A 14,840-nucleotide genomic window follows, 5' to 3' on the forward strand; every position below is an offset into this window, starting at 1 on the left:
ATTAAGTCGCTATTAGGCAAAAATAACAGAGGAATTCTTCCTCTTTAAAAGTGCTTGTAGCTAATTTACGTTTTGTAACCGGTCTCACGGGTAAAAAATCTTAAAGCAAATTTTTTCTGAAATTTCAGAGTTTTTTTAAAGTTACTCGCAAACTACTAACTTTAGAACAAAATTGTGCATGACTTTTTTTGTAAAGAACTTTATTCTCTACAAAAAAGGTTATTTAGTCAATTACCGTTGAGCTAGTAGTTTCCGAGATAAATCAAATTAAATGTATCAAAAATTAAGATACCGCGCTTTTATCCACAATTTTAGTAGTTTTTTATGAAATTATGGCAGTAGATACACATCATGTTTTAGAGCAAAATATGAAAGTACATATCAAACATTTATAAGTAATTATAAAAAGCATGAAACAATTATTTTTGTACTGAGAGAGGTAGTAATTGAAAAAACTTCCGAAGGTGAAACGGAGACATTTGGGTTAAGATAAAAAAAGATGGAGGTAAGTGCAATGGGAGACAGCTTCGTATAACTCGACATATTTTTGATGATATATTAACCAGGAAATATTATATATTTCTTCGGCCATAAATTTATAAAAAAGTACTAAAATCGTGGATAAAATAGCGATATCTCAAATTTTGCGATATTTAATTAGATTTATCTAGGAATCTATTTGCTCTACGGTAATGGACTAAACCACCTTTTTTGTAGAGAATAAAATTATCTACAAAAAACGGTCTGTGCAATTTTGTTCTAAAATAAGTAGTTTGCAAGTAAATTAAAAAAAAAACCATGAAAATTGAAAAAAACGGGCTTTAAGATTTATTACCATTGAGGCCGGTTACAAAACGTAAATTAGCTACAAGCACTTGCAGAGAGGAAGAAATCCTGTTATTTCTGTCTAAGAGCGTCGCAATTAGCAGTTTATGCAGTCGTCAAGAAAAAAAATAGGATAGTCTGAACAAAGAAGTAGGGTAAAAAATTAAAAAACAACAACTCTTAACAGCAATTATATTTATTAATGTACAGATAATTAATTGACAGAAAATTAATTCTGCAGTAACCTCAAATCAGAAAACAATTTAGTTTGAAAGGAACAGACAATATAAGTTAAGAATTCTTCAAAGAAGACAAGATGCAGGAATGTAACAATAAGAATCGATAAAATGATGGAAATTGCCAGGGATAGAAAAACAGAAGGAAAAACAGAAACGTAGGTATAGGAATAATTAACGATTAGAGACATTAAAAAAAACTGACATTCAATATCATGAATAAAAATAAGATGTGATGGAGAAATTGAACCAAAGTTAACAAAATTCACAGTATATAATCGAAGTAAACAAAGAGTATAAAGGAAGAAAAAATAAATCAACAATAAAAAATAATACGGTTGAAGTAACGTTTTTTTCGACTCACAGATAAAAAAAAATAATTATCTAATAAAAGAGTAAATAATCTAAACCAAACATATAGGAGTAGAGAAAAAACCGAGATAAAAAATCAACGAATCCCAGTCAAACGATAGATTATAATAAGGGGATCGACAATCGTGATACACTAAATTTAGTACGCCATGGGTATAGGGTAGTAAGGGCCACAAGTGCAAATACCATTCCTCATGACTCCCACAGTCCAAGGATAACGGCGGACATTTCTGAGGCCTGGATGGACGTGATTATATCTTCCTCTTAACGATGTATGAACGTTACGGTTGGGATTCATAGATGCTTTGTAATAATCTTGATTTTGGTTTCCATATATTCCACGGTAAACATCGGAACCAACAAAAGCGTTCTGATTAACTCCATCAAAACTGTTCAAATAATCACGGGAGTTAAACGATAAGTAATCGCCTGACTCAGACAACGAGTTGCTTGATGAAGCGGAATCAGATCCCGAATAAGCTGTTGAACCCGATCCGGAAAGAGAGCGACTTCTGGAACGTGAAGCGGAATTTGCTGTCGTAGCTGAGTCAGAATCAGAACTACTGCCAGAATTGCTTCCAGAATAACTACCGGAGTTGGAAGAAGAGTCTGAACCACTGCTTGATCTTGAAAGTGAGTCAGATGCACTGCTGGAGTCGCTTCCAGAATGACTACCAGAGTTGGAGGAAGAGTCCGAACCACTGCTTGATCTCGAAAGTGAGTCAGATCCACTGCTGGAGTCGCTTCCAGAATAACTTCCAGAGTTGGAGGAAGAGTCCGAACCACTGCTTGATCTCGAAAGTGAGTCAGATCCACTGCTGGAGTCGCTTCCAGAATAACTTCCTGAGTTAGAGGAAGAGTCCGAACCGCTGCTTGATCTTGAAAGTGAGTCAGATCCACTGCTGGAATCACTACCAGAATAACTACCAGAGTTGGAGGAAGAGTCTGAACCACTGCTTGATCTTGAAAGTGAGTCAGATGCACTGCTCGAGTCGCTTCCAGAATAACTTCCAGAGTTGGAGGAAGAGTCTGAACCACTGCTTGATCTCGAAAGAGAGTCAGATCCACTGCTGGAGTCGCTTCCAGAATAACTTCCTGAGTTGGAGGAAGAGTCCGAACCACTACTTGATCTTGAGAGTGAGTCAGATCCACTGCTGGAATCACTACCAGAATAACTACCAGAGTTGGAGGAAGAGTCTGAACCACTACTTGATCTTGAGAGTGAGTCAGATCCACTGCTGGAATCACTACCAGAATAACTACCAGAGTTGGAGGAAGAGTCTGAACCACTGCTTGATCTTGAAAGTGAATCAGATCCACTGCGGGAGTCGCTTCCAGAATAACTTCCAGAGTTGGAGGAAGAGTCCGAACCACTGCTTGATCTTGAAAGTGAGTCAGATGCACTGCTGGAATCACTACCAGAATAACTACCAGAGTTGGAGGAAGAGTCTGAACCACTGCTTGATCTTGAAAGGGAGTCAGATGCACTGCTGGAATCACTACCAGAATAACTACCAGAGTTGGAGGAAGAGTCTGAACCACTGCTTGATCTTGAAAGGGAGTCAGATCCACTGCTGGAGTCGCTTCCAGAATAACTACCAGAGTTGGAGGAAGAGTCTGAACCACTGCTTGATCTTGAAAGGGAGTCAGATCCACTGCTGGAGTCGCTTCCAGAATAACTACCAGAGTTGGAGGAAGAGTCTGAACCACTGCTTGATCTTGAAAGTGAGTCAGATCCACTGCTGGAGTCGCTTCCAGAATAACTTCCAGAGTTGGAGGAAGAGTCCGAACCACTGCTTGATCTTGAAATTGAGTCAGATCCACTGCTGGAGTCGCTTCCAGAATAACTACCAGAGTTGGAGGAAGAGTCCGAACCACTGCTTGATCTTGAAAGTGAGTCAGATGCACTGCTCGAGTCGCTTCCAGAATAACTACCAGAGTTGGAGGAAGAGTCTGAACCACTGCTTGATCTTGAAAGTGAATCAGATCCGCTGCTGGAGTCACTTCCAGAATAACTACCAGAGTTGGACGAAGAGTCTGAACCACTGCTCGATCTTGAAAGTGAATCAGATCCACTGCTAGAGTCGCTTCCAGAATAACTACCAGAGTTGGAGGAAGAGTCGGAACCACTGCTTGATCTTGAAAGTGAATCAGATCCACTGCGGGAGTCGCTTCCAGAATAACTACCAGAGTTGGAGGAAGAGTCTGAACCACTGCTTGATCTTGAAAGTGAATCAGATCCACTGCTAGAGTCGCTTCCAGAATAACTTCCAGAGTTGGACGAAGAGTCTGAACCACTGCTCGATCTCGAAAGTGAGTCAGATCCACTGCTTGAGTCGCTTCCAGAATAACTTCCTGAGTTGGAGGAAGAGTCTGAACCACTGCTTGATCTTGAAAGTGAATCAGATCCACTGCTGGAGTCGCTTCCAGAATAACTACCAGAGTTGGAGGAAGAGTCCGAACCACTGCTCGATCTTGAAAGTGAGTCAGATCCACTGCTGGAGTCGCTTCCAGAATAACTACCAGAGTTGGAGGAAGAGTCCGAACCACTGCTTGATCTTGAAAGTGAGTCAGATGCACTGCTCGAGTCGCTTCCAGAATAACTACCAGAGTTGGAGGAAGAGTCTGAACCACTGCTTGATCTTGAAAGTGAATCAGATCCACTGCTAGAGTCGCTTCCAGAAGAACTTCCAGAGTTGGACGAAGAGTCTGAACCACTGCTCGATCTCGAAAGTGAGTCAGATCCACTGCTGGAGTCGCTTCCAGAATAACTACCAGAGTTGGAGGAAGAGTCTGAACCACTGCTTGATCTTGAAAGTGAATCAGATCCACTGCTAGAGTCGCTTCCAGAATAACTACCAGAGTTGGAGGAAGAGTCGGAACCACTGCTTGATCTTGAAAGTGAGTCAGATGCACTGCTCGAGTCGCTTCCAGAATAACTACCAGAGTTGGAGGAAGAGTCTGAACCACTGCTTGATCTTGAAAGTGAATCAGATCCACTGCTAGAGTCGCTTCCAGAATAACTTCCAGAGTTGGACGAAGAGTCCGAACCACTGCTCGATCTCGAAAGTGAGTCAGATCCACTGCTGGAGTCGCTTCCAGAATAACTACCAGAGTTGGAGGAAGAGTCTGAACCACTGCTTGATCTTGAAAGTGAGTCAGATCCACTGCTGGAATCACTACCAGAATAACTACCAGAGTTGGAGGAAGAGTCTGAACCACTGCTTGATCTTGAAAGTGAGTCAGATGCACTGCTGGAGTCGCTTCCAGAATAACTACCAGAGTTGGAGGAAGAGTCTGAACCACTGCTTGATCTTGAAAGTGAATCAGATCCACTGCTAGAGTCGCTTCCAGAATAACTACCAGAGTTGGAGGAAGAGTCGGAACCACTGCTTGATCTTGAAAGTGAGTCAGATGCACTGCTCGAGTCGCTTCCAGAATAACTACCAGAGTTGGAGGAAGAGTCTGAACCACTGCTTGATCTTGAAAGTGAATCAGATCCACTGCTAGAGTCGCTTCCAGAATAACTTCCAGAGTTAGACAAAGAGTCTGAACCACTGCTTGATCTTGAAAGTGAATCAGATCCACTGCTAGAGTCGCTTCCAGAATAACTACCAGAGTTGGACGAAGAGTCTGAACCACTGCTTGATCTTGAAAGTGAGTCAGATCCACTGCTGGAATCACTACCAGAATAACTACCAGAGTTGGAGGAAGAGTCTGAACCACTGCTTGATCTTGAAAGTGAGTCAGATGCACTGCTGGAGTCACTTCCAGAATAACTACCAGAGTTGGAGGAAGAGTCTGAACCACTGCTTGATCTTGAAAGTGAGTCAGATGCACTGCTGGAGTCGCTTCCAGAATGACTACCAGAGTTGGAGGAAGAGTCTGAACCGCTGCTTGATCTTGAAAGTGAGTCAGATCCACTGCTGGAGTCGCTTCCAGAATAACTACCAGAGTTGGAGGAAGAGTCTGAACCACTGCTTGACCTTGAAAGTGAATCAGATCCACTGCTGGAGTCGCTTCCAGAATAACTACCAGAGTTGGAGGAAGAGTCTGAACCACTGCTTGATCTTGAAAGTGAGTCAGATCCACTGCTCGAGTCGCTTCCAGAATAACTACCAGAGTTGGAGGAAGAGTCTGAACCACTGCTTGATCTTGAAAGTGAGTCAGATGCACTGCCGGAGTCGCTTCCAGAATGACTACCAGAGTTGGAGGAAGAGTCTGAACCACTGCTTGATCTTGAAAGTGAGTCAGATGCGCTGCTCGAATCGCTTCCAGTATAACTACCAGAGTTGGAGGAAGAGTCTGAACTACTGCTTGATCTTGAAAGTGAGTCAGATCCGCTGCTGGAGTCGCTTCCAGAATAACTACCAGAGTTGGAGGAAGAGTCGGAACCACTGCTTGATCTTGAAAGTGAATCAGATCCACTGCGGGAGTCGCTTCCAGAATAACTACCAGAGTTGGAGGAAGAGTCCGAACCACTGCTTGATCTTGAAAGTGAGTCAGATCCACTGCTGGAGTCGCTTCCAGAATAACTACCAGAGTTGGAGGAAGAGTCCGAACCACTGCTTGATCTTGAAAGTGAGTCAGATGCACTGCTCGAGTCGCTTCCAGAATAACTACCAGAGTTGGAGGAAGAGTCTGAACCACTGCTTGATCTTGAAAGTGAATCAGATCCACTGCTAGAGTCGCTTCCAGAATAACTTCCAGAGTTGGACGAAGAGTCTGAACCACTGCTCGATCTCGAAAGTGAGTCAGATCCACTGCTTGAGTCGCTTCCAGAATAACTTCCTGAGTTGGAGGAAGAGTCTGAACCACTGCTTGATCTTGAAAGTGAATCAGATCCACTGCTGGAGTCGCTTCCAGAATAACTACCAGAGTTGGAAGAAGAGTCTGAACCACTGCTTGATCTTGAAAGTGAATCAGATCCACTGCTAGAGTCGCTTCCAGAATAACTACCAGAGTTGGAGGAAGAGTCGGAACCACTGCTTGATCTTGAAAGTGAGTCAGATGCACTGCTCGAGTCGCTTCCAGAATAACTACCAGAGTTGGAGGAAGAGTCTGAACCACTGCTTGATCTTGAAAGTGAATCAGATCCACTGCTAGAGTCGCTTCCAGAATAACTTCCAGAGTTAGACGAAGAGTCCGAACCACTGCTCGATCTCGAAAGTGAGTCAGATCCACTGCTGGAGTCGCTTCCAGAATAACTACCAGAGTTGGACGAAGAGTCTGAACCACTGCTTGATCTTGAAAGTGAGTCAGATCCACTGCTGGAATCACTACCAGAATAACTACCAGAGTTGGAGGAAGAGTCTGAACCACTGCTTGATCTTGAAAGTGAGTCAGATGCACTGCTGGAGTCGCTTCCAGAATAACTACCAGAGTTGGAGGAAGAGTCTGAACCACTGCTTGATCTTGAAAGTGAGTCAGATGCACTGCTGGAGTCGCTTCCAGAATGACTACCAGAGTTGGAGGAAGAGTCTGAACCGCTGATTGATCTTGAAAGTGAGTCAGATCCACTGCTGGAGTCGCTTCCAGAATAACTACCAGAGTTGGAGGAAGAGTCTGAACCACTGCTTGATCTTGAAAGTGAATCAGATCCACTGCTAGAGTCGCTTCCAGAATAACTTCCAGAGTTGGACGAAGAGTCTGAACCACTGCTCGATCTCGAAAGTGAGTCAGATCCACTGCTTGAGTCGCTTCCAGAATAACTTCCTGAGTTGGAGGAAGAGTCTGAACCACTGCTTGATCTTGAAAGTGAATTAGATCCACTGCTGGAGTCGCTTCCAGAATAACTACCAGAGTTGGAGGAAGAGTCTGAACCACTGCTTGATCTTGAAAGTGAGTCAGATCCACTGCTCGAGTCGCTTCCAGAATAACTACCAGAGTTGGAGGAAGAGTCTGAACCACTGCTTGATCTTGAAAGTGAGTCAGATGCACTGCTGGAGTCGCTTCCAGAATGACTACCAGAGTTGGAGGAAGAGTCTGAACCACTGCTTGATCTTGAAAGTGAGTCAGATGCGCTGCTCGAATCGCTTCCAGTATAACTACCAGAGTTGGAGGAAGAGTCTGAACCACTGCTTGATCTTGAAAGTGAATCAGATCCGCTGCTGGAGTCACTTCCAGAATAACTTCCAGAGTTGGACGAAGAGTCTGAACCACTGCTTGCTCTTGAAAGTGAGTCAGATCCACTGCTGGAGTCGCTTCCAGAATAACTTCCTGAGTTGGAGGAAGAGTCCGAACCACTGCTTGATCTTGAAAGTGAGTCTGATCCACTGCTGGAATCACTACCAGAATAACTACCAGAGTTGGAGGAAGAGTCTGAACCACTGCTTGATCTTGAAAGTGAGTCAGATCCACTGCTCGAGTCGCTTCCAGAATAACTACCAGAGTTAGAGGAAGAGTCTGAACCACTGCTCGATCTCGAAAGTGAGTCAGATCCACTGCTCGAGTCGCTTCCAGAATAACTTCCAGAGTTGGACGAAGAGTCCGAACCACTGCTTGATCTTGAAAGTGAATCAGATGCACTGCTGGAGTCGCTTCCAGAATAACTACCAGAGTTGGAGGAAGATTCCGAACCACTGCTTGATCTTGAAAGTGAGTCAGATCCACTGCTGGAATCACTACCAGAATAACTACCAGAGTTGGAGGAAGAGTCTGAACCACTGCTTGATCTTGAAAGTGAATCAGATCCACTGCTAGAGTCGCTTCCAGAATAACTTCCAGAGTTGGACGAAGAGTCCGAACCACTGCTCGATCTCGAAAGTGAGTCAGATCCACTGCTGGAGTCGCTTCCAGAATAACTACCAGAGTTGGAGGAAGAGTCTGAACCACTGCTTGATCTTGAAAGTGAGTCAGATCCACTGCTGGAATCACTACCAGAATAACTACCAGAGTTGGAGGAAGAGTCTGAACCACTGCTTGATCTTGAAAGTGAGTCAGATGCACTGCTGGAGTCGCTTCCAGAATAACTACCAGAGTTGGAGGAAGAGTCTGAACCACTGCTTGATCTTGAAAGTGAATCAGATCCACTGCTAGAGTCGCTTCCAGAATAACTACCAGAGTTGGAGGAAGAGTCGGAACCACTGCTTGATCTTGAAAGTGAGTCAGATGCACTGCTCGAGTCGCTTCCAGAATAACTACCAGAGTTGGAGGAAGAGTCTGAACCACTGCTTGATCTTGAAAGTGAGTCAGATGCACTGCTGGAGTCGCTTCCAGAATGACTACCAGAGTTGGAGGAAGAGTCTGAACCACTGCTTGATCTTGAAAGTGAGTCAGATCCGCTGCTGGAGTCGCTTCCAGAATAACTACCAGAGTTGGAGGAAGAGTCGGAACCACTGCTTGATCTTGAAAGTGAATCAGATCCACTGCGGGAGTCGCTTCCAGAATAACTACCAGAGTTGGAGGAAGAGTCCGAACCACTGCTTGATCTTGAAAGTGAGTCAGATCCACTGCTGGAGTCGCTTCCAGAATAACTACCAGAGTTGGAGGAAGAGTCTGAACCACTGCTTGATCTTGAAAGTGAATCAGATCCACTGCTAGAGTCGCTTCCAGAATAACTACCAGAGTTGGAGGAAGAGTCTGAACCACTGCTTGATCTTGAAAGTGAATCAGATCCACTGCTAGAGTCGCTTCCAGAATAACTTCCAGAGTTGGACGAAGAGTCTGAACCACTGCTCGATCTCGAAAGCGAGTCAGATCCACTGCTTGAGTCGCTTCCAGAATAACTTCCTGAGTTGGAGGAAGAGTCTGAACCACTGCTTGATCTTGAAAGTGAATTAGATCCACTGCTGGAGTCGCTTCCAGAATAACTACCAGAGTTGGAGGAAGAGTCTGAACCACTGCTTGATCTTGAAAGTGAGTCAGATCCACTGCTCGAGTCGCTTCCAGAATAACTACCAGAGTTGGAGGAAGAGTCTGAACCACTGCTTGATCTTGAAAGTGAGTCAGATGCACTGCTGGAGTCGCTTCCAGAATGACTACCAGAGTTGGAGGAAGAGTCTGAACCACTGCTTGATCTTGAAAGTGAGTCAGATGCGCTGCTCGAATCGCTTCCAGTATAACTACCAGAGTTGGAGGAAGAGTCTGAACCACTGCTTGATCTTGAAAGTGAATCAGATCCGCTGCTGGAGTCGCTTCCAGAATAACTTCCTGAGTTGGAGGAAGAGTCCGAACCACTGCTTGATCTTGAAAGTGAGTCTGATCCACTGCTGGAATCACTACCAGAATAACTACCAGAGTTGGAGGAAGAGTCTGAACCACTGCTTGATCTTGAAAGTGAGTCAGATCCACTGCTCGAGTCGCTTCCAGAATAACTACCAGAGTTAGAGGAAGAGTCTGAACCACTGCTCGATCTCGAAAGTGAGTCAGATCCACTGCTCGAGTCGCTTCCAGAATAACTTCCAGAGTTGGACGAAGAGTCCGAACCACTGCTTGATCTTGAAAGTGAATCAGATGCACTGCTGGAGTCGCTTCCAGAATAACTACCAGAGTTGGAGGATGAGTCCGAACCACTGCTTGACCTTGAAAGTGAGTCAGATCCACTGCTAGAGTCGCTTCCAGAATAACTACCAGAGTTAGAGGAAGAGTCTGAACCACTGCTCGATCTCGAAAGTGAGTCAGATCCACTGCTCGAGTCGCTTCCAGAATAACTTCCAGAGTTGGAGGATGAGTCCGAACCACTGCTTGATCTTGAAAGTGAGTCAGAGGCACTGCTCGAGTCGCTTCCAGAATAACTACCAGAGTTGGAGGAAGAGTCTGAACCACTGATCGATCTTGCACGGGAGTCAGATCTACTGCCGGAACCGCTTCTAGAATAACTGCCGGTGTCTGACAAAGAGTTGGAATTACTTCCAGCCTTAGATCTTGATGCAGCATCTGAAGCGGCTCTTGAGTTCGAGAAACTGCTCGCATCAGATGCACTGTTGCTTTTCGAGTCAGAATTAGACATTGCCTGCGTTCCTGCACCATCTTCTATTTGCCATTTTCCGTGATCTTCTTTCAGCGTGAAACCATGTTTGTGTGAATTTACCAAGTCCTGGAAACCCATTATTCCTATATCCAATTCATACTTCTCTCCTGTCTCACCTCCGAGGTCTAATATTATTTGCTTTTCATAATCGCCATGATCTACTATGCGGCTTCGCTGTACTTTGTCGAATTTATTTGCTGCTACTGCTACCACTAAAAGTGGTAATATCGCACCGATGAGCTTCATTCTCATTGAATCCCTGGACTCTTCGAACTTTTATGGTTTCGCGGTACTCCTTTATATATACGCACATACTTGCCGAAGTTCAGATGTTTTTGTGTATGTATATATATTTAAATATATTTACATTTATGATTTACATTACTATTTGTTTTTTATATCAGTTAATATTCATTTTTCTCTTTATTTTCGTTTCTTATCTTCTTTAGCACAATATGTTTTTTTTTTTAACAACTTATTTTTTCTGAAAATATTTTTTTTGATTTTAATTTTTTCCTGTCTGATAAATCCGTTTTATTTATTCTGTTAATATTGTTGATAATTATTTTTACATTTTTCGTTTGTATTTATTGTACTTTATTTAATTTGCTTCAGCTGTCTGAATCTTATGGACTTTTTCATTGACCCACTCTTAACCATTTTCCATTATTTTTTTTATCTTTTTTTTTTCTCATACTATTGCTTTACTTTTTTAATTTTACTAATAATATATGAATCTGGTTACATGTCGAATTTTATTTTTTGATGAGTCACGATCTAATTGTTATACTTTTTTTTTCATACGTTTATTAGCTTTTCGTTCGTTTCGTCTGACATGAATCTTACATTTATTGCGAATTAATTAGCTTATACATTCTATTATTTCAGATCAGTTTTCGAGCCGCAGCTACTTAATCACTTTATCTTCCAGCCTTGAATCAATTCTCTCTGATTTTCGAATAATATTATATATTATCCATTTTGTCGTTGTATCTAATAAGATTTATTTAATGTATTTCTAACAAGCCATTTAATTTGATTTTTTTGGTTACATCCAATCATCTTCTTTGGATTAACAATGTTTTACGTTGGCTATTGTTTTTTTTTTATTTATTTCGTCATTTTTCATCTCATCAATTCCATTTCATATTTTATATTTTTTAATCATAATATCTAACGTAAACATGTTAATACTGATTCTTTTTGTTTCTATTTTTTGTTTGTGATTGTGGTCATGATTTCAGCCCCACATCAACTTTTTGTTCTGGATCTATTTGTTTCTTGATCATGACGAGTTTTATCTTTCTGTGTCATCACTTGAATCAGTACTGGCTCAACTGTGTCAATTGTTGATACATCAATTATAATGTATTGAGTCACGACTTTAGTCTACCTTACCTTTGCACCAGTTCTTTCTTGTTCATCCAACTCTACTTAATATTCAAAGATAAAATTATTTATTCTTAATCACTGTTCATTTTTAGATCATACGAATGATAAGACATTTGCTTAATTTAAAATCTGTATATATCGAAAACCACGTGAATTATTAAAAAAACCAAAAAATAAATCACTCTTTGATTATGCTTGCCTTCTCTAGGTAATACAACTTCTACATCAACCAACCTGAATCGTGAATTTAATACATATATTGTGAAATTACCATACGTAGGAATAATGTATGTTATTACAACAATATCAAAATTATTTACAGTCTTTATATTCATATTGTCTAAGAAAACTCAGCAGAAGTTTACTGCTTAATCAATCATACTTATTTAGTATTTTCAATTTTCTGACACTGTTTCATTAAATACGATCGATTTTCTTTTTATAGTTAGAATTTTTTTATGTATCGATTTTAGATTTGCTTCTGATTTACAATATGTGACGAAGTGAAATCCTTTTCTAACACTTGCACAAAAATAATAATTTAGGAAGCAATGAGGTAAAGTACTCAGTAAATGGAATACCACTGATAATAGCAGCATAACTAGAACAAATTTATATAAGTATTATTATTTAAAAAATTTAGCCTTCCATATTCGAAATTTTCGTACTGCAATATTTTTTTTAAATTTTGGAAGTAATTGCACTAATTATTATTTGATTCCATACCCAAATAGTTATAATTTTATTTATTTCCATACTGACATACAATGAATGAACGATCGATGCTTGTTTTCTCATAAAAATGATTCAAAATTATTAAATAAATAACATAAAGCAAAAAGTACGTTACATCAATATTTTCAGTAAAAAGAAATTCTACCAGTACATAAAATAGATTTTTTTAACCATAGTACATTTCTTACAAGCTCAAAAAATTATTTTTTAATTTTTAATTTCGTTTTCTAACTATATCTCATAATTTTTTAAGTTGCATCCGATAATTGAAAAAGATCACATAAATTATTCAAGTATAAGTCCTATGTTTTTCGACATGCAACAGTTGCTGAACAGGTTACTATTATGGGATTCGAGTGATTTTAAGAAATAAAAACAATCAATTAATTATTTTAATAATTTTTTTTTTATTAATAAATATTATAAATAATAGTTACCTAAATTGAGAAATTGTATATTTTATAAAAATGAACAACTCATAAGAAAGCAAAGTTTGAAAGCATCTGATAATTTTAATGTCTTATATTCAATAAATCGAGTAAATCAAAAAAAGAAACTGAAAATTATTTTAAAATCTACAGTCCCATATTGTTGAATAAATTTGTTTATTAATATTCATTCCATTTGTCCAAAAAATGTATAAATTACCATTTTTTTTTTTTTAACTCAAGTATTATAAATTTTTGAAAATATTCTATACTAGGCATTATTAAATCATATATAATTAAATCTATAAAATCGAAAATTAAAAAAGTCTGATGAGTTTCTATCGATTTTCGCACTGTAATCTGTACCTTATCCTGCATCTTATACTCGTTCAAGTATTGCTCTCAGAGTGTTCAACAACTGCGGCATGTCTAAATAGATAGTTCAAGTACTAATACATTTTTAGTATATTCTAAAAACTTTGCCAAAATATGAAAATTTCATAATTTATTAATTTTTTCTTCAATAGATTGAGAAATGTTCCTATTTTTCATGAGTAATACTTATTTTGTCGATATTAATAATATCTTTTTACTAAAATCGTGGTATGATGGATTACATTTTGAAAACTATTTGTATTGGGTATTTTACCTTCTAGCTTTTTAATAATCGTTTTCGTGTAGATTTTTCAATTGATTTTCAGTTTTAGGCAAAATAAACATTTTCATATTTTTATTTTTCAATTCGCGAGGATGAAGTAATCCTACTAAAAACAGATTCTCTGTATGAAGTCACGCCAAGCACACGTTAAAAATTTTTCATAAGCATAAATAAAGTATTTTTTACAAAAAAAAAAAAAATCAAATCGAAAAAATACCAAGTTTCTAATATGATTCAAAATCATGGCAAACATTTTCATAAAATTTCAAACACCATTAAATAACAAAATTTCAATTTACTTGGCTTGATGACAAAATAGTCAAAAAAAGAACATCTTTTGATTTTATTAGAAAGTAATTTCGTTTGAAAACATGTAGTAACGCATATTAAGTACATTGATTGAAACATTGTAATTCAATTATTTATTAAATTCTATGGCAATGCTTACCATGACTTCAAATTTTGTTAGGTACTTGGCATTTTTTCGATTTGACTTTTTTTTTTTTTTTTTTTTTGTAAAAAATAATTTTTTTTTACCTATAAAAAATTTTTAATGTGCACTTGGCGCGTCTTTATACAAAGAATCTGTTTTTGGTAGGATTTAATTTTTTAACTTCCCGCTAAACAAATTGTAAATTTTCAAAATTTCGGGAAGTTATTGTTTTCACCCCGATTTTCGAAAATCGAGTTTTCATCAGATGTCGACGTTTTGAGGTCCTAGGAAGCTATTCTGACTATTTTCAGAATGATGTGTGTGTGTATGTATGTGTTTGTGTGAGTCTGTGTGTGTATGAGTGTATGTGCAACTGAGGCGATCAATTTCAAATTTTAATCAGCTCTAGAATTCAATGAAACGCGCCAATTGCCACGTTAAACGTCAAAATCGGTGAATTAGTTCGGTAAAAAGATATCGGCGGTAAAAAGTTAAAAAATTAAAATTAAAATTTTATATAATTTTTTCGTGATAATCTAACTTGTTTTAATAGTCTAACTTTTTTTTTTGTTTAAATTATAATATCACTCCTTGAGCTTGAAAACAGCGGGAAGTTTTCGGACTGGCCCGCAGGGCCAACCGATGCCCGGTTTTTTTTTCTAGTGTTTCTGTATTTTTCAATTTTTTGTATTATTTGACGCATCATTTATTGTTCGTCAATAGATAAAGTATTAATTAGAGATAACTGTAGATATTTTCAACCCAAGAACTAAGTAGAAATGACTCTTCA

At 39.2% G+C, this 14,840-nt stretch overlaps 1 protein-coding gene across 1 annotated transcript; it reads right to left on the reverse strand.

Annotated features, from left to right (window-relative positions):
* Positions 1–1,332: 1,332 nt before the first annotated feature.
* LOC128668536 (hornerin-like) lies at positions 1,333–10,650 on the reverse strand. Its single transcript, XM_053741694.1, has one exon. The coding sequence runs from the start codon at positions 10,648–10,650 to the stop codon at positions 1,573–1,575; it is 9,078 nt and encodes a 3,025-aa protein (XP_053597669.1). The 3' UTR covers positions 1,333–1,572.
* Between the last annotated feature and the right edge of the window lie 4,190 nt (positions 10,651–14,840).

The sequence above is a fragment of the Microplitis demolitor genome, chromosome 9 (assembly GCF_026212275.2).
Source record: "Microplitis demolitor isolate Queensland-Clemson2020A chromosome 9, iyMicDemo2.1a, whole genome shotgun sequence".
Lineage (NCBI taxonomy): Eukaryota > Metazoa > Arthropoda > Insecta > Hymenoptera > Braconidae > Microplitis > Microplitis demolitor.